The sequence below is a fragment of the Pelodiscus sinensis genome, chromosome 1 (genome assembly GCF_052426305.1).
Source record: "Pelodiscus sinensis isolate ZL-2025 chromosome 1, ASM5242630v1, whole genome shotgun sequence".
NCBI classification, from domain to species: domain Eukaryota; kingdom Metazoa; phylum Chordata; order Testudines; family Trionychidae; genus Pelodiscus; species Pelodiscus sinensis.
The window spans coordinates 195518-215187 of NC_143052.1; the positions used below are offsets into that span (position 1 = coordinate 195518).

Here is a 19670-nt window from a genome sequence, read left to right on the forward strand (position 1 = left end):
TTGCTAAGAAGAGATGGGATCCGCCTAACGAAGAGAGGAAAGAGCATCTTCGTGGGCTGGCTTCCAAACCTAATGAGGAAGGCTTTAAACTAGGTTTGTCAGGGGATGGTGATCTAAGTCCTAAGATGAGTGGGGTACTGGAAAGAATCACAAGGAGGAAGGAGCAACAAAGGAGCACTCACATGATTGGAGTACTATCATGGAAGAGTATAAACTGTTCAGGAAGAACAGGCAGGGAAGAAAAGGAGGAGGAGTGGTACTGTATGTAAGAGAGTAGTGTGATTGTTCAGAGCTCCAGTATATAGAGGAAGAAAAGCATGTTGAGAGTCTTTGGGTTAAGCTTAGAGGCAGGAGCAAAAGAGGTGATGCTGTGGTTTGTGTCTGCTATAGACCTCCAGATCAGGTGGATGAGATAAATGAGGATTCCAGGTCATAGGCCCTGGTTCTCATGGCAGACTTGAACCACCCTGACATCTGTTGGGAGACCAATACGGCAGTACACAGATAATCTAGGAAGTTTTTAGAGAATGTTGGGGATAAATTCCTAGTACAAGTACTGAAGGAACCGACATGGGGCCATGCACAGCTTGACGTGCTGCTCACAAACAGGGAGGAACTAGTAGGGGAAGTAGAGGTGGGTGGTAGCCTGGGAAGCAGTGAGGATGAGATGGTTGAGTTCAGGATCCTGACCAAAGGAAGAAAGGGGAGCAGCAAAATATACACACCCTGGACTTCAGGAAAACCAGACTTTGACTCCCTCAGAGAACTGATGAGCAGGATCTCCATGGATGTTAACATGTTAAGCCTTACTGAAGGCACAGGAAGAAACCATCCTGATGCGCAGTAAGAAAAGCAAATAATGGTAGGCGACCAGCTTGGCTAACCAGGGAAATCCTTGGTGAGCTTAAACACAAAAAGGGAGCTTATAAGAAGTGGGAACTTGGACAGATGACTAGGGAGGAGTATAAATATATTGCTCGAGAATGCAGGAGACTAATCAGGAAGGCCAAAGCACAGTTGGAAGTGCACCTAGCAAGGGATCTGAAGGGTAACAAGAAGGGTTTCTACAGTTATGTTAGCAATAAGAGGGTGATCAGAGAGGGTGTGGGGCCCTTACTGGATGAGGGAGATAACCTAGTGACAGATGATGTGGGAAAAAACTGAAGTACTCAATGCTTTCTTTACATCTGTCTTCACAGACACGGTCAGCTCCCAGACTACTGCACTAAGCAGCACAGTATGGGGAGAAGGTGGGCAGCCCTCGGTGTGTAAAGAACAGATTAAAAATTGTTTAGTAAAGCTAGACCTACGCAAATCCATGGATCCAGTTTTAATGTATCTGAGGGAGTTCGCGAATGTCATTGAAGAGCCTTTGGCTATTATCTTTGAAAATTTGCGAAGAGGTCCTGAATGATTGGAAAAAGGCAAATGTAGCACCCATCTTTAAAAAAGGAAAGAAGGACAATCCAGGAAACTACAGACTGATCAGCCTTACTTTAGGCCCTGGAAAAATCATGGGGGGGGGGGAATCCTCAATTAATCTATTTTGAAGCACTTGGAAGAGAGGAAAGTGATCAGGAATAGTCAACATGGATTCACGAAGGGCAAGTCATGCCTGACCAACCTGATTGCTTTCTATGATGAGGTAAATGGCTCTGTGGAGATGGGGAAGGTAGTGGATGTGATATAGTTTGAGTTTAGCAAAGCTTTTGATATGGTCTCCCATAATATTCTTGCCAGCAAGTTAAGGAAGTATGGATTGGCTAAATAGATTATAAATGGATAGAAAGCTGGCTAGATTGTCGGGCCCAACAGATAGCGATCAATGGCTCGATGTCTGGTTGGTGGTCGGTGTCAAGCGGAGTGCCCCAAGGATCAGTTCTAGGGCTGGTTTTGTTCAACATCTTTATTAATGACCTGGATGAGGGGATAGATTGCACCCTCAGTAAGTTTGCGGAAGACACTAAGCTAGGGGGAGAGGTAGATAGCTTGGAAGGTAGGGATAGGGTCCAGAGTGACCTAGACAAATTGGAGGATTGGGCCAAAAGAAATCTCATGTGGTTGAATTAGGACAAGTGCAGAGTCCTGCACTTGGGACAGAAGAATCCCAAACATTGTTACAGGCTGGGGATCGACGGGCTAAGTAACAGTTTGGCAGAAAAGAACCTGTTGATTACAGTGGATGAGAAGCTGGATGAGTCAATAGGGTGCCCTTGTAGTCAAGAAGGCTAATGGTATATTAGGGTGCATTATGAGGAGCATTGCCAGCAGATTTAGAGAAGTTATTCCCCTTTACTCAGCACTGGTGAGGCCACATCTGGAGTATTGTGTCCAGTTCTGGGGCCCCCACTATAGAAAGAATATGGACGCATTGCAGAGGGTCCATCAAAGGGCAACCAAAATGATTAGGGGCTGGAGCACATGACCTATGAGGGGAGACTGAAGGATTTGGTTTTGTTTAGTCTGCAGAAGAGAATAGTGAGGGGGATTTGATAGCAACCTTCAAATTCTTTAAGGGAGATTCCAGTGAAGATGGAGGGAGGCTGTTCTCAGTAGTGACAGATGGCAGAATAAGGAGCAATGGTCTCAAGTTACAGTGGGGGAGGATATTAGGAAAAACTATTTCACTAGGAGGGTGGTGAAGTATTGGAATGGGTTACCTAGGGAGATGGTGGAATCTCCATCTCTAGAGATTAAGTCCCAGCTTGACAAAGCCCTGGCATGATTTAGTTGGGTTAGTCCTGCTTTTAGCAGGGGGCTGGACTCTGACTTTCTGAAGTCTCTTCCAATTCTATGATTCTATCATGGACAGCAAATGCCAGGCAAAAAGATGCCAGACACTTTTGAGGCAGCATGAGACCTTATCCAAATGACAAAGCTTGCTGCATTGATTCTGACTCAGTCCATGCTTCTGGCACAGACATCTGCATCGATGGTGGTCCAGTATGCTCTGTCCCATTCCATGGCACTGTCCTCAGTGCAGCAGTTGCCCATAGCACCACAGCCACCAGGACTCATGCTGGCATTGGTTCCCATATGGCACTGAGGCAAACCAACTCCACTGCAGTGGCACTCTCCATCTCCCTGTCCTACTCCCATTCTCAGCAACATTCCTATTACTGCCAGTGGGAGGTTCCCTTGGTACCACAGCTGGGTTGGCCCACTGCAGTGGCAGGCACCCACGCAGTGGCCATTTTGGCAATCAATCAGGAGGCTCCAGTCCTTGGGCCCACCCTCGGGGTCAGTGGCCTAATCCTGCCAGGCACCCTCAGCCACAGTAGTGGCTCCTGAGCCTCCGCAGGCCCCTTAACCTGTTCCGGATCAAGCACTGATTCAGCATTTGCTGACACCTGCTGAATAGTCAGTGTCTCATTCCCCCCTCCCCACTGCTCCCCGGGATACCATCAGGATCAACTTCTCCCTTGGGAATCTTCCTCCTCCTCTCCAGCCAAGGCTATTGTGAGCTATCCTTTTTACTTCCCACCCTGATGCAAGGGCAGATGAAGGCCTTTTGTTTTAAGTGGCTCACAGCCTCAGAAGAACCTACAGAAGAGCTTGTGGAGCATGCAGACTCAATGGTGGATATGCCATTGCCCCTCATAAAGACCATCCAGTCTACCACCAGGGTACTATGGCAGACCCCAGTATTTTACCTCAGACTGTTTAGTCCTCAGTATGCAATCCTCTGCCCATCCAATTCTCTGCCCTTGCACCCACCCCTTCTCCCGACCCTCTTCAGGGACCCTTCTCATGAGTAATTCCTCAGGCAGTTCAGTCCCTCCTGGAGTTAGGGGCAAGAGAGGAGGTTCCGTGGGAATTCAGGGGCAGCAAGGGGGAGGGCTTTCTATTCCTGTTATTTTCTTATCTACAGAGGTGGGCTGAGGTACATCATGAATCATTTATCCCATCCCTAGATGTGGGGGATTGATCTAGTGCCCTCGATATGAAGAACACGTACTTCCATATTTCCATCATTCCTGCACACTGGAGGTTTCTCAGGTTTATAGCTAATGGTCTCCACTACCGATTCAAGGTTTTCCTGTTTGGCCTCTCCACAATGCTGCAGGTGTTCACAAAGTGCATGGCAGTGGTGGCTACCTTTCTACGCAAACACCAAGTGCTGGTTTTTCCATACCTGAATCACTGTTTGATGAAGGGCGGGACCCAGGAGCAGGCCCTTCACCATATGGGACTGGCACAGGTGACCTATTCCACACTGGACCTTATTCTCAGGGTTCCCAAATTTCAGCTGGTCCTGGCTCAAGGCATAGAATTCATTGGGGCCTTCCTAGATTCTACCCGTGTGAGGGCCTTCCTCCCTGAACCCCGCTTTCATGGACGTTATTCATACCCTGCCGTGGTTCCCTGTCACTGTGGCCAGAAATTGCATGAGGCTTCTGGGGCACATGGAAACCTGCACATTCGTCATGCAGCATGCCATACTCCACTTCTGCCCCCTCCAGACCTAGTTTGCCATGGTTCACAGGCCCAGCAGAGAGCCACTAGATCAATGTTTCTCAAAGTGGTCCATGGATCCACTCTGAGAAACCTGCTAACTGGCCACTGCACTATGTTTATTTACCAGCTCTGCAGCCATGGAATCTCATGGCTCCCATTGACTCTGGTTCACCATTTGCAGCCAAGAGGAACTGTGAGGCAACCAGAGCCAATGGGAACTGTGAGGTACCATGGCTGTAGAGCCGGAAAATAAACAAACTGGTGTGGCTAGTTAGCAGGTTTCTCAGAGTGGATCTGCAGACCTCTTTGAAAAATGCTGCACTAGATGGTCTGGTCATTCTACCTCAGTCAGTTCTTCGCTCCCTAAATTGGTGGCTGCAGCCCCAAGAGATGTGTGTGGGTAGCCCCTTCACCAGCCCCCAGTCCTCCCTGTCTCTAATCATGGAGGCATCGGAGGCAAGTTGGGGAGTGCATCTGGGGGAACTCATACTTGGGCTGTCCTCTTATGTGGAACTGTCCCTCTACATCAGTGTCAGGGAACTCAGAGGACAGTTTGTCTTGCTTGTCAGACCAGTGTATTGCCATGATGATGTGCTACATAAAGAGGGAATTGCTTTCTCCTCTCCCCTCTGCCATGAAGCCCTTCACCTGTGGGACTTTTGATTCATGTATTAAATCCACCTGCAGGCCTTCCACCTGCTGAGTGTAGGAGTGGAATGTATTGATCTCCTAAGCCACTTTAACACCCAAGAATGGTCTTTTGGGACAGATGACACCCCTTCCATCCTCCAGAGGTGGGGACATCCCCACATAGACCAATTTGCTATAAAGAGCAACAGGAAGTGTCACCAGTTCTCCTCTTGGAACCTCAGCCATGGTTCCAGTGCAGATATGTTCCACAGTCCATGTTTGGGCCACCTGCTGTACGTGTTCCCTTCCTTTCTTCTTATCTCCCTTGCATGGCCCCAACAGCATTGATTCATGATTCTGCTTAGCCTCTTTGTAGTCATGCCTATACTCTGCCACTCTACCCTGAACCAAGGCTGGCTGCAGCATGACAACCTCTAGTCTCTCCATCACAACGTATGAAGACTCCATGGTTCAATCCTCAAGAGCTTCAGGGCTCAGACTTGGTTAGGGAGATGGTCCTGGGGAGCAGGAAGCTGTCCACTGTGGCCATGTACGTACCTGAGTGGAAGTGCTTTTTGCTTTGGTCACTTCAGAAAGGAGCTGAGCCTCAGGAGGCCACATTACCCTTAGACCTCCATTACCTGTTGCAGCTGAAATAGCAAGGCCTGGCCCTGTAGTCCCTCAAGTTTCATTTGACTGTCATTTTCCACCCAGTGGTGGGTCATGAGTCCCTTTTTGCTGATGCCACTGTGGGGCACTTTCTCTAGGGTACTGAATTGTTGTATCCACAGGTTAAACACCCCTTATCCCCAAGGGATCTCAACATGGTCCTTTCCTGGATCTTGGGCCCTCCCTTTGAACCTTATCTACCTGGTCCCTGTCCTATCTCAGGGAAGGTCACCTTTCTGGTGTCCATAACTTCAGCCAGGAGGCTTTCAAAGCTCCAAGCCCTGACCTCCAAACCCTTGTATGCCATGTTTTATAAGGATGATGTGCAGCTCCATTCCCACATGGCCTTTCTGCCCAAAGTGGTCTCCCATTTCCATGGGAACCAGTGCATGTTTCTGTCTGTGTACTTCCTTAAACTTCATGTGTTACTAGAGAGTGAGCCCTGTACTCCATGGGTGTGAGAAGGGCTTTAGCCTTCTACACTGAATAAATCACTGCAACTCTTTATTGCTATTGTGCAATGGATTTGAGAACTGCCCACCTTGTCCCAGCATTTCTCTTCCTGGAGCACATCCTGCATCAGGATATGCTATGACCTGGCCAAACTCCCAGCTTTGGTGCTGATGGCTCATTCCACAAAGGCACAGGGTTCCTTGAGGGCATTCCTTGTGCATTTCCCTATTCAGGACATCTGCAGGGCAGTGATGTGGTCCTCTGTCCACATGCTCATTATGCCACTACACCATCACCCAGTGGGCTTGGAGTGTTGAGATATTCAGCAGGGCAGTCTTCCAGACATCTACTCAATATTCTCTGACCCTTCCTCCAGGTAAATTACTTGCATGTGACCTATTGGAATGCAAAGTCAACATGGTTTCTGTAAAGGGAAATCCTGTCTTACTAATCTAATAGAGTTCTTTAAAGGGGTTAACAAGCATGCGGATAAGGGGGATCCAGTAGATATAGTATACTTAGATTTTCAGAAAGCCTTTGACAAGGTCCCTCACCAAAGGCTCTTGTGTAAATTACCTGGCCATGGGATAAGAGGAAAGGTCCTTTCTTGGATTGAGAACTGGTTAAAAGACAGGAAACAAAGGGTAGGAATAAATGGTAAATTTTCAGATTGGAGAGGGGTAACTAGTGATGTCCCCCAAGGGTCAGTCCTGGGACCAATCCTTTTCAACTTATTCATAAATGATCTGGAGAAAGGGGTAAGCAGCGAGGTAGTAAAGTTTGCAGATGATACCAAACTGTTAAGAATAGTCAAGACAGAAGCAGACTGTGAGAGACTCCAAGATGATCTCACCAAACTCAATGATTGGGCAGCAAAATGGCAAATGAAATTTAATGTGGATAAGTGTAAAGTAATGCACATTGGGAAAAATAACCCCAAGTATACGTACAGTATGATGGGGGCTAATTTGGCTACGACAAATCAGGAAAGGGATCTTGGAGTTATCATGGACAGTTCTCTGAAAACTTCCACACAGTGTGCAGCGGCGGTCAAAAAGGCAAATAGGATGCTAGGAATTATTAAGAAAGGGATAGAAAATAAGACCCAGAATATCTTACTGCCCCTGTATAAAACTATGGTACGCCCACATCTTGAATACTGTGTACAGATGTGGTCTCCTCACCTCAAAAAAGATATTTTGGCCTTGGAAAGGGTTCAGAAAAGGGCAACTAAAATGATTAGGGGTTTGGAACGGGTCCCATATGAGGAGAGGTTAAAGTGACTGGGACTTTTCAGTTTAGAAAAAAGGAGACTGAGGGGGGATATGATAGAGGTATGTAAAATCATGAGTGGTGTGGAGAGGGCTGATAAAGAAAAATTATTTATTAGTTCCCTAAATAGAAGAACTAGAGGTCACCAAATGAAATTAATGGGTAGCAGGTTTAAAACGAATAAAAGTTCTTCACACAGCGTGTAGTCAACCTGTGGAACTCCTTGCCAGAGGAGGCTGTGAAGGCTAGGACTGTAATAGAGTTTAAAGAGAAGCTAGATAATTTCATGGAGGTTAGGTCCATAAAAGGCTATTAGCCAGGGGATAAAATGGTGTCCTTGGCCTCTGTCTGTCAGAGGCTGGAGAGAGATGGCAGGAGACAAATCGCTTGATCATTGTCTTCGGTCCACCCTCTCTGGGGCACCTGGTGCTGGCCACTGTCAGTAGACAGGATACTGGGCTAAAAGGACCTTTGGCCTGACCCAGTACGGCCGTTCTTATGTTCTTATCACTGGAAGAAGAAAAAAATGGTTACTTACTTTTTGTAGCAGTTGTTCTTTGAGATGTGTTGCTCATGTCCATTCCAAATTCCACCCACCTCCCCTTTGTTAGAAGGCCATCAAGAAAGAACTGAGGAGACAGGGGGTTGGGTGAGCCATATGTATTGGGCCATGCAGGCACCACTCTAGGGGCTCCACAGCAGGCCTGACAGGTGCCACTAGGGGAAAAAGCCTTCCAGTGATCATGCACGTGCACACATCTATTGGAATGGATGTGACAACACATCTTGAAGAATAACAGTTAACAAAAGGTAAGTACCGTGTTTTAGGGTATATAACCCGCATCCAGTTATAACCCACACCATTGTATTATCTGCGGTTTTTCTATCATGTGTAAAAAAATTATTAAATTACCCGCGCACGTGTATAACCCACAGAGCCTTCCTGCTGTCAGCAAGCCTGCCGGCCTGCGGGAGGAAAGCCACGCTTGTGCCCAGGACCACTCTGCACAGCCGCAGCCAGGGGCCACCCACCCTCTTCTGGGCGGGAGGAGTAAAAATCAGTTTATATAAGACGCAGACATGTATACCCTGCAGGGGTGTGTGTGTGTGTGTGTGTGTGTGTGTGTGTGTTTGTTTGTAAAAACATGTATAACCTGCAGGTTATATATGCTAATTTATGGTAACTGTTTTCTCACTCCTTCTGGCCTGCCTGCCTGCTTTATTATGTGACCATCTTCTCCGATTGCCATTGTGAAGAGCACTTTAGGAATTTCTGTAAATAATTGAAATAAACTTTGCTTATTCAGTAGCAGTTACAGGATTTGTCATTCTGCTATTTTTCCTCTGATTATAGTTGACAGAACTGAAGAATCTGCAACAGCAGTACCTGCAGATTTGCATGGAAACAGCTGAGATCTCTCACTTAAAGGCTCAACTGCAGGAGTATCAGCAAGTGGCTGATCAACAACAGTGTCTTCAAGAACAACTGAGGCAGGAAAGCATTTCCTCTCAACGGGAGCTCTACCAGCTTAGGTGAGAACAGCCCTTCTGCATCCTGGTCCATACTAGTGGTGGTCTTCAGGCAAGATTTGGAGAGTCCCATAAGCTGGAGAATGAGATCGGTACCAGACTAGCATGTATTAATTATATCAAACTGCCATTCTGGAATAAGCCAGTAGCTCTTTTAATTTTGTTTGTCTCCAGCAGAGGCTAGCATTGTGTGTTGCAGAGAAATATATAACTTCTCCCAATATTACAAATGTCCAATATTACACCTAATTTGTGCAGTACTAGAATATGGGAGCAAATTTGTCCCTCCACCCACCTAGTGACCAGCTGCCTCTCTGAGGTTCTTTTGGTTGTTAACCTGATTTGTGTTACTGCAGAAGACATTCTTATTCCTATGAGTGACTAGTTATTAGTTTGATGCCAAACCCATGCTGCTGACACCCTTAAAAAGTACAGTCCATAAATATTCCTACAGCAGTCTGTCCTCCCACACAACTAAAATTAACTAGCCAGAGAGAAGACTAAATGATTTACCTTGCACTCCTGCCTTGCAGACTGATTCAAGTCATTGTTTGTGTCAGTCTAGTTGAAACTGTCTGAAGACTATGGAAAGCATATTGTCCAGGGATGCTGTAAATTTGAAGCTGTGAGCATGCTACAGCCCTCAAGCTAATGGCAAGCTAGTTTTCTGAACCCTGCTCCATTTCAGGTGCTCAATGTGTGAATTAGGTATCCCTGACTGTAGGCGGAAATGTCTTGTTGCTAAGAACCTTTCTACTGGCATAGGTTAGCTATGGGGAGTAATGAGACTGTTCCCCTGCTAGGGACTACACAGGACATACTGCAGGAATTGCCCTCTATAATCTCTACTGTGTTGTTTTGCAGACAGGAGAAGACCACTTGGGAGATGCAGAACAAGAGAGCAAAAGAGCAGTACTTAATGGCCTTGGCAGACAAAGACCAGGAGCTAAGTTATTTACAAAGGATTGTGCAAGATTGTGCGAGGTCACCCCTGCCCAAGTCACAGATAATAGAGGAGCAATACCAAAGGCAGGTGAGCATTGAGGGAGTTTCCTTCATAGTATAAGGGAATGGGAAGCTTGGCATTCAGTCAGGGAGGAGACAAAGTGAAGGAGCAGTCACAGCACCTGAAAGCAGGTGGATCAAACAGAGTGGAAAGCACAAAATTTTTCTGTGTGTCCTTTGTGTGTTTCCGTTTGTTGGATGCACCAACAGTGCAGAGAGGATAGGTGAAAACCTCTTGTGATGGATGGGAGTGCTGGCCACCACTCATTGACTAAAGCCGTGGTCCCCAACCCAGTGCCCGCGGGCGCCATGGCGCCCGCCGGGCCCTTTACATGCGCCCGCGAAGCAATCTGGGCTGGCCCCGCCCCCGGGAGTGCGGCAGGTGCCAGCCCCGGGTGCATGGCCGGCCCCGGTGCGCTGCGCGTGCCGGTGCGGACCCTGACCCCCGCCCCCGGGTGCGCAGCGCGTGCCCTGGCCCTGGCCCTGGCCCCGGCCCCCGCACATGCCCTTGCCGGCCCTGGCGCCGGCCTTGGCCCCGCCACTGGGGGCGCTGCGCGTGCCCTTGCCGGCCCTGGCCCTGGCCCTGGCCCTGGCCCCGGCCCCGGCCCCGCGGAACCTGGGCAGCCCCTGCCCGGGATCGCAGCACATGCTGGTGCTGACTGTGGGCGTGCGGCGCATGCTTGGCCCCGCCCCCAGTCACGTGGCCTGTGAGCGGCCCCGCCCCCATACGTGCAGCGCGTGAGCGTCCCCGCCACCAGGCGCCAGGCAGGCCCAAAACGTTGGGGACCACTGGACTAAAGAGTTAAACTCAGGTAGGTAGGGGGTATTGGCAGGGAGCCAAGGAGAGCCAGTGGCAGAAATTGTTAAAATTGGAAGTGAGGAGATATACCTGCCTGCTATTTCCTTTGTGTGAGTTAAGTTAGGAGCTAGGGGAAGCAAGATGAAGTAATCAGACAAAACTACCATGCCTACAAGGAGTATTGGGCATGGGAATGGACTGGGCCTTGAAGTACGGATCAGTATGGAATGTGAATAGATAGAGAAATGTATGTTTAGTTGCAATCAGGTTATTTTTCTTTGTTTTGTTTGGTTAAACTTCTCTGCTCTGTGAAAACTTAACTTTGTGTGCCTTTTCCCCTTCAGGCAGCAAAACAAAAATAAAAAAATCCCAAAACTTCCAAGCAAAAAAGGGGGGAAAATGTGTCCTTTTAAAATCCTGAGGTATGTGTTCCTGGTTCAGAATGACACCACCAGTGCTGTCACCATGTATGTTCCCCACTGTGAGTGCAGAAGGTGGGGACCCACAAGAGATCTTAAATATCTTGCCTCTATAGGCTTCTGCTTAAAAAAACTCTCCAAGGTCACAGATTTCCCAACCTTGGGAGGTAGCTGCCACCATCAAGTGCACAAATAACTCCCTTCTTCTAAAACCCAGCAAGAGCACTTGAACTTCTTTCACAAGGGTACCCAAAACTCTTTTACCACAAAAGAGCTTAAAAAGAGAGAGAAAACAAACTGCAGTCTCTGATAGCTGACCTTACAGTCTAGGTAGGTGCACACACACACCCCTCAGGATTTTAAAAGATACATTTTGAAGGCTTTATTTTTTTTCCTTTTTTTCTGTATCTTTAATAAAAGATCAAATCACCATTTAATGGTGTGTTTGCATTGGTACTACCCACATGGAGGTTTCTGTATGGAAAACTCTGAACCTCATTTTCTGTTGTTTAATGTTGGACAGCTACTGAGTTATACTAACATTTTTTAGCCCATATATTTTGTTGGGTAGTGTAAAATTAATAGGGGTCTGGAATGGCCTTTTTGGGTTGGTGCTCAAGGATTCAGCTACAGCAGGCATTATCCTTGGACATGTCCTTTTCCTTTGTTATGTAGTTTGGGACGATAGGGTCCAGTTGAGACCAGTGTTATGTTTTGTGATTATACATGTATTTGATCTCTCTCCATTTTGTAGCCTAGGTAACCAGATAGATATGGAGCTGCTCTGCCTTGTTTGGTCTCTTGCTTATCCTCATAGTCTCTGCATAACATTTCCAGGTCAAATTCCTTGTAATCGCTGTAATTTGTTAGTTTGTAGTATAAGAAATTGCTGATTTAATTAGAAATTATATAAATAGTAGTTAGGAGCAGGTATAATTGTATTCATTATTTGTCTATTCATATTTATTTTATGGGAATTAACATTACTAAATAAGGCTTTAGGAAAAGAAGTGATAGATATGTGAATTAACATACTAAAATAGATAAAAGATTCTAGCTACTGCCAAATTGTAGCCACTCGGACAGTGTGTTGAGTGTCCAAAGTAAACATGCGTAGGCAATAAAGCCGTCCCTTTAACCCCATCCACTCCTGGGACACCTGTTTTGTCTCTGACATATTTCATCTAAATTAGTTGACTCTAAGCGCTATTGCAATTTTTTGTTAGATATGACCAATTGTCTCCAGTTCTACTTGCTATGACTTAAATCTCTGTTCTTGGCTAAATAGATTGTACTTGTTTTTACTTTAATCAAATCTAAGAGCTTTAAATTAAGAAGAGCAGTGATCCTAGTAAACCTAGGTGCACTATTTCTTTGAGATACTATATCTGTGAATACAGAGAGTGTCTAGTGGCCCAGGGGCTGAATACTACAGCAAGACATTTGGAGGACCCAGGGGTAGCTAAACTACAGAAGGATAGCAAATCATGCATAGGCTGAAAGAGGAATGCTTGTGTTGCCCAAGGCTCATGGATTCATTGATTCTAAGGCCAGAAGACCAGTATGATCACCTGTGTATCACAGGCCATAGAGCTTCACCCAAATAATTCCTAAATTAGAAATACATCTAATCTTGATGTAAAAGTTGTCGGTGTTAGAAAATCTTCCACGGTCCTTTGTAAGAGGGATTTAAAGCACGGGTGGGGAGCCTTTTTTGGGTTGGGGGCCACTGACCCACAGAAAAATTAGTCAAGATTTGTCATTTCAAGATCTGTCATTTACTAGTGTTTAATCTGTTTGTGTGCCATACCAATTTATATCATTCTAGTTTCTTTTAATCAAAATGTTGTAAGCTATCAAATCAAGCACTTTACAGAAATCTAAGTATTTTATGTGCCCGCTATTCTGATTATCAATCAAACTTGTAATTGTTTAAAAAAAAATCCAGTTAGTTTGACAGGAACTATTTTTCATAAACCCATGTAGATATGCATTAATTACATTATCCACTTTTAGTTCTTTATTAATCAAGTTCCAGATAATCTGCTCCATTATTTTGCTTGTGATTGGTGTCAGAATAACAGCCCTATTATTACCTAGATCATCCTATTTTGCCCTTTTTAAAAACTGGCACCGCATTAACTTTCTTTCTGCATTCTGGAACTTTCCTAATATTCTAACTCTTAGTGCAGTCAATTAACAGTCCAGCAAGCTTTTCAGACAACTTCTTTAAAATGATTAGATGCAAGTTTTCTGGACCTACTGATTTAAAAATATCTATCTTTAGCTGCTTTCATTTAACATCCTCCATAAATAATAGCAGACTAGAAAGCTTATTACCATATGTTAAGACTATATTATCTGTTTCTCCATGTGACAATATGGCTGATGGTGGATCCTGTGCTGCTTCTTTGAGAAGTGTCCCCATGGGTGTTCTGCCTTTAGGTGCACCAGTGCCACTGCACCTCTTGTCAGAGACTTTTGCTAGCAGTGCCCTGGTAGGCTGTGCACATGGAATGCTGGCGCACAATATTTCAAAAGGTTATCCCGCATGTGCAGCCAACCACCTCCTTAGGTCCTTTCTGACCACCACTGGCTTTGGTCGCAGCAGAGCAATTGCCCTCAGATTACCTTGTTAATAGTTGTTAGAGCTTTGAGCAATTAGTTAATAGTGTATTAGTATAGCTTAGTTTTTTTAAAGTATTGAGAAAAAACAATTGTCATTGCTAAGCTGTGGTTTATTACACTGCATGCAGTCTCACTCTTCAGTGACCAATTTAAACAGACTGTCCTGGGATGTGCCTGGTTCTCCAGAATTTAAAAAGCGCAAGAGCTGCAGGCTTTCAATTTCAATATCAGACAGACACTTAGAGTGTGTCTGCTGCTTAGGAGAGGAGCATGATACCGAACAGTGTCCTCGCTGTCAAAAGCTAATCGACAAAACAAGGAAAGCTAGAGATCTCCAGCTTAAAATGATCCTCAGCCAGAGAAATCATCACGGTCGGCCTCAGACCCATCTCATATACCATGCCACCCAGGCATGTGTCCCTGGGGACAGTATCTGATAGAGGGAATCCCTCCCAGTTGAGCCCCAGGGACCAGGAAAGGGCTCAAATGTCAAAGAGGAGGTCCTATTCTTCCTCAGGTTCCAACTCCCCAGTGAGGAAGCAATCGCAAAATAAAAAGTCCGTCTCCACGCCAGTTACAGTTAAAGCACCAGAGAAACAGACAGTGAATGGGGCAGGCACCGAGAAAAGCCATGACCCCAAGGAGAAGGCCCGCCTTCATCTGCCAAGCCAACCATGGTGCTGAAACAGAAGAGCTCCACACCAGCATCAGAAAAAATGCTGGCATCAAAAAAAGCAGCATTGGCAAGACCAATTCCAGCACCAAGACCAGTTCCAGCACCAAGTGCTGCAATTGAAACCCCTTCAGGGCTGCCAGCACTGAGTAAACATGCAAACACACATAACAAATAACCGGCACCGATGCCAATAATGCAAATGCCTGCAGTGCCCATCCCACTCACTCAGCCTCCAGTGCCTCAGTTTACCACCACAGAGGAACTGAGAGGAGCATTGGTGCCAGGAACCCCACTCTTTGGGGCATATGGCATCTCCAATACCTCAAGATTGTTTCTCTACAACACCTGCTTTGGTACCATCTTTATTGTAGGGAAGTAGGGCAAGGGTATTTGGGTTTGAGGTAGATCTTACATTGCACTTAAATTGAAAAAGTGATCTTGTGGTTAAAAATGTTGGAGACCACTGCAGTAGAGCAGCCTGTATCCAGGGAAATCTCGACCCCAGAGTCATCTTCACCGGAGCAATTCCCTGCACTGACCACGATGCGGCAAAAGCCCAGAAAATTGCCAACGCCTTCGCCCAGACCGGAGCATGTGCGTTTCTCACCTGAACCTCCTTCTCCTTCTCCAGTGCATTCAATACATTCACCGAGACATTATACATGTCGAATTTATCATTCCCTTCATGTCTCACCACATTATCACTACTGGTACCGACACTCACCGGCTCCGTCTACACACTCCAGGGGAAGATTGCGATCGCCCAGATCCCTGATACACTCCAGTCATTCAGGAGACCATACTACTACCAGGCGTAGATACTACTCCAGGTCCCCACATGGTTCCCGTTACTACGTTCGCTCCCCCACTCACTACCGTTACCATAGACATTACTCCTACTTATCTCGCCGGGACACATTGTCACCATCATCTCCTCACCGGTTACAACCATCACCTGCTGGAGCGCGTTCATCTGCACTGCCTTCAACAAGGCCACCTACCCCAACTGGAATTCCGCCTTCCATGCCACTCCCATCGCACCCACAACAACAACAACAGTGATCTTCTGAACCAGAAGAACTGCAGGGACAGTCACCCACTGACCAATCATCATCATCACCAGACGATGCAGTTTTTCAAGGTGATACATCCCCATCAGATGACCTCCATCAGTTCCAGGAGCTGTTTAAAAGGGTAGCAGACGGTCAATGGGTACAACTTGCTGAAGTACAGCAAAAACAGCATCATCTGCTTAGGAACTTGCAACCATCACACCAATCTAAAGTGGCACTACCACTCGATAATGCCATCTTAGAAATAGCGGATGATATATGGCAAGTGCCAGCCTCAACTCCCGCTACCAACAAGAAAGCAGACAAGAAATATTTCGTCCCAGCAAAAGGCATGGAATTCCTTTTCATGCATCCACAACCAAATTCACTGGATCTTTTTGTACGAAAGGTATACTCCTCGGCGACACTGACTCTTCACATGGCCATCTACGCTGCATTATTGGCCAATAACTTCGATAATTACTCGAAGCTGGTCCCACTCATGGAACACTTGCTGGATAACAAGCATGACATCTTCAAGGCAATGGTCCAGGAAGGCTATGCAGCTTCCAGAACAGCTCTGCACATAGCCCTTGACACACAAGACAGTGCAGCGCGGACCACAGCCACCTCGGTAGTCATGTGCAGGACATCATAGTTGCAGCAAGTAGCTGTGCCAAAAGACCTCCTATCCAAAGTTGAAGATCTTCCCTTTGACAGGCAGAGTTTTTTCTCGGAGAAGACGGACCAAATCCTCCACTCAGGCAAGGACTCCAGAACCATCACTCAGAGCGTTAGGGATGTATACCCCGCCTTACCACCGTATAAGGTACATACTCTACCAAACACAAAGACCATTCTCCCATCCGATGACCCAATATAGACAACAGGACCATTAACACAACAAACAGCAGGTTTGATGCCTTGGTCAAGGGACTGCAAACCATACCGCTAGACAACCACCCTTGTGCCACAGATACACTATTTCACCATCGTCTCAGGCCATTTCAACACCGATAGGTCCATATTACCACCGACAGATGGGTTTTGCAGACCATTGCGCTGGGTTACACCATCCCCTTCATCTCATTGCCTCCTCCCACCCCAACCCTCTTCAGGGACTCATCTCACGAACCTCTGCTAAAACAAGATGCACTTCGTCTATTGACCATCGGCGCAATAGAGAAGGTTCCAGACGAGTTCAGGGGCAGGGGTTTTTACTCCCGATACTTCGTAACCGAGAAAAAATTGGGAGGTTGGAGGCTGATCCTAGATCTGCGGGGTTTAAATTGGTATCTTCGAAAACAACGTTTCCGGATGGTTACCCTAGCAACGATCATTCCAGCACTACACAGCAGAGATTGGTTCACGTCCCTTGATCTACAGGACGCATATTTTCATGTAGCCATTCATCCGGCCCACAGAAGGTCTCTTCATTTCCAAAGAGGCGCAGACCATTTCCAGTACAAGTTCTTGCCTTCGGTCTCTCGTCGTCTCCCAGGGTTTTCTCAAAGACGTTAGCAGTGGTCACGGCGTACCTACATCGACTAGGTATCATGATGTTCTCTTACCTGGATGACTGCCTAATCAGAGCACCTTCGTTAACCGAAGCGCTTCATATCACCAACACCACAAGAGCCATATTCAAGACGCTAGGGCTGATCCTCAATATCCCAAAGTCATCCATGATGCCGCATCAATCAATAGACTTCATCAACACACACCTCGACTCAACCAAGGCACGAGCCTTCTTACCCATAAACAGATTCCAAACAATTCAAGACCTGATACAAATACTCTCTACCAGTCCCAAAATGTCTATACTCTAATGTCTACAGCTCATGGGCCATATGGCGTCCATGATGTATGTCGTAGCGCATGCAAGACTACGATTCCGGTGTCTTCAACACTGGATTGCCACAATATATACCCCAAACGCCCACAACATCCACAGGAGAGTTACAGTACCTGTTTATGTCAAAAAATCGCTGACTTGGTGGACCATCCCCGACAATCTGATGGCTGGGATGCCCTTTCATCATCCCCAACCAACAATGCAGCTGACCAGCACGAAATTACGCTCATTGCAGAGTACCTTTCTGGACAACAGAACTCCACAGCCAATGCATTAAGCAGGCTTTTCTCCATGAACCATGAGTGGCAGCTGCACCCAGAAGTACTTTACGCCATATTCCAGCACCGGAGGTTCCCATCAGTAGACCTCTTTCCAGACGATTCAATGCAAGATGACCTCAATACTGCTCGAGGGCCGGGATTGGGCAGAGCTCCATGGGGGATGCCTTCTTATGCAGTTGGAGTCAACATCTGGAGTCAAATCCTGCTGGAAAGGGATAACAAGTGGAGTTCCTCAAGGGTCTGTTTTGGGACCCGTACTGTTCAATATCTTCATCAATGATGTAGATATTGGGATAGAGAGTACGCTTATTAAGTTTGCAGATGACACCAAACTGGGTGGGGTTGCAACTTCTTTGGAGGATAGGGACATAATTCAAAATGACCTTAGCAAGTTAGAGAAATGGTCAGAGGTAAACAGGATGAGGTTTAATAAAGAGAAATGCAAAGTGCTCCACTTAGGAAGGAACAATCAGTTCCATACATACAAGATGGGAAGCGACTGTCTAGGAAGGAGCATGGCGGAAAGGGATCTAGGGGTCATAGTGGACCACAAGTTGAATATGAGTCAACAGTGTGATGCTGTTGCAAAAAAAGCAAACATGATTCTAGGTTGTATCAACAGGTGTGTTGTAAGCAAAACTCGTGAAGTCATTCTGCCGCTCTACTCTGCACTAGTTAGGCCTCAGCTGGAGTACTGTGTCCAGTTCTGGGCGCCACATTTCAAGAAAGATGTGGAGAAATTGGAAAGGGTACAGAGAAGAGCGACAAGAATGATTAAAGGTTTAGAGAACATGACCTATGAAGCCAGGCTTCATGAACTGGGCTTGTTTAGTTTGGAAAAAAGAAGATTAAGGGGGGACATGATAGCGGTTTTCAAATATCTGAAAGGGTGTCACAAGGAGGAAGGCGAAAATTTGTTCCTCTTGGTTTCTGAGGACAGGACAAGGAGTAATGGGCTTAAAGTGCAGCAGGGGAGGTTTAGATTGGACATTAGGAAAAAATTCCTAACTGTCAGGGTGGTCAAATATTGGAATAAATTGTCAAGGGAGATGGTGGAATCTCCCTCTCTGGAGATATTTAAGAACAGGTTAGATAGACATCTGTCAGGGATGGTGTAGACGGAGCTTGGTCCTGCCTTGAGGGCGGGGGGCTGGACTCGATGACCTCTCGAGGTCCCTTCCAGTCCTATTATTCTATGATTCTATGATTCTATCTTCTATACGCCTTCCCTCCCACGCCCCTAATTCCTAGAGTCTTGTAGAAAATAGCGATTGAGGGAGCTATGGTAATTCCGGTAGACCCCTTCTGGCCACGACAGACATGGTTCCCTTACCTGTCTCGCATGTCGATCCGCTCTCCATATCGCCTTCCCAAACATCGCGAGTTGCTCACGCAGAATCACGGACGCTCGATACATCCGCAGCTCGACCACGTCGCCCTGGCAGCCTTGTACCTGGTTGGTTCCAACAGACCTGCTCACACAAGAGAACGGTTAGATGCACCATGCAGATATCCACACACTCTCATTTCTGCTGTAGTCAGTCAACTACCATCCATGCATGAAGATGAATACACCAAGGATGTACTGCAAATCCTTATGAACTGCCGCAGACCTGCAACCAGGAAAACATGCAAGCAAAAATGGCACTATTTCGCAGTTTGGTGTTCAAAAGAGAACTGCACTTCATTAGATACTGGGGTTTCACATGTACTTACATACCTGCTACATCTACATTAAACAGGACTGTCATTAAGTTCGATTGAAATACTTGTTGGTGCCATATTGGCTCTACATTCTCCAATACAGGGTTATCCTGTTTTTACTTACCCATCCATCAAGAAGTTCCTTCAGGGCCTACATAATATGTTTCCACCATGAAGAGACCCAGTTCCCACATGAGACCTTAACCTTGTGCTTAGGGCGCTGATAAGCAAGCCCATTG

The 19670-nt window shown here is 46.4% G+C and overlaps 1 protein-coding gene across 4 annotated transcripts in view; it reads left to right on the forward strand.

Moving 5' to 3' along the window:
• Nucleotides 1–19670, forward strand: part of GOLGB1 (golgin B1) — a 131302-nt gene that overhangs the window by 83604 nt on the left and 28028 nt on the right. For all 4 annotated transcript variants that reach the window (XM_075918353.2, XM_075918356.2, XM_075918355.2 and 1 more), the window contains 2 exons: nt 8837–9015; nt 9877–10045. In XM_075918353.2, coding sequence (XP_075774468.2) covers nt 8837–9015; nt 9877–10045 — 348 coding nt within the window. The remainder of the gene's footprint in view (nt 1–8836; nt 9016–9876; nt 10046–19670) is intronic.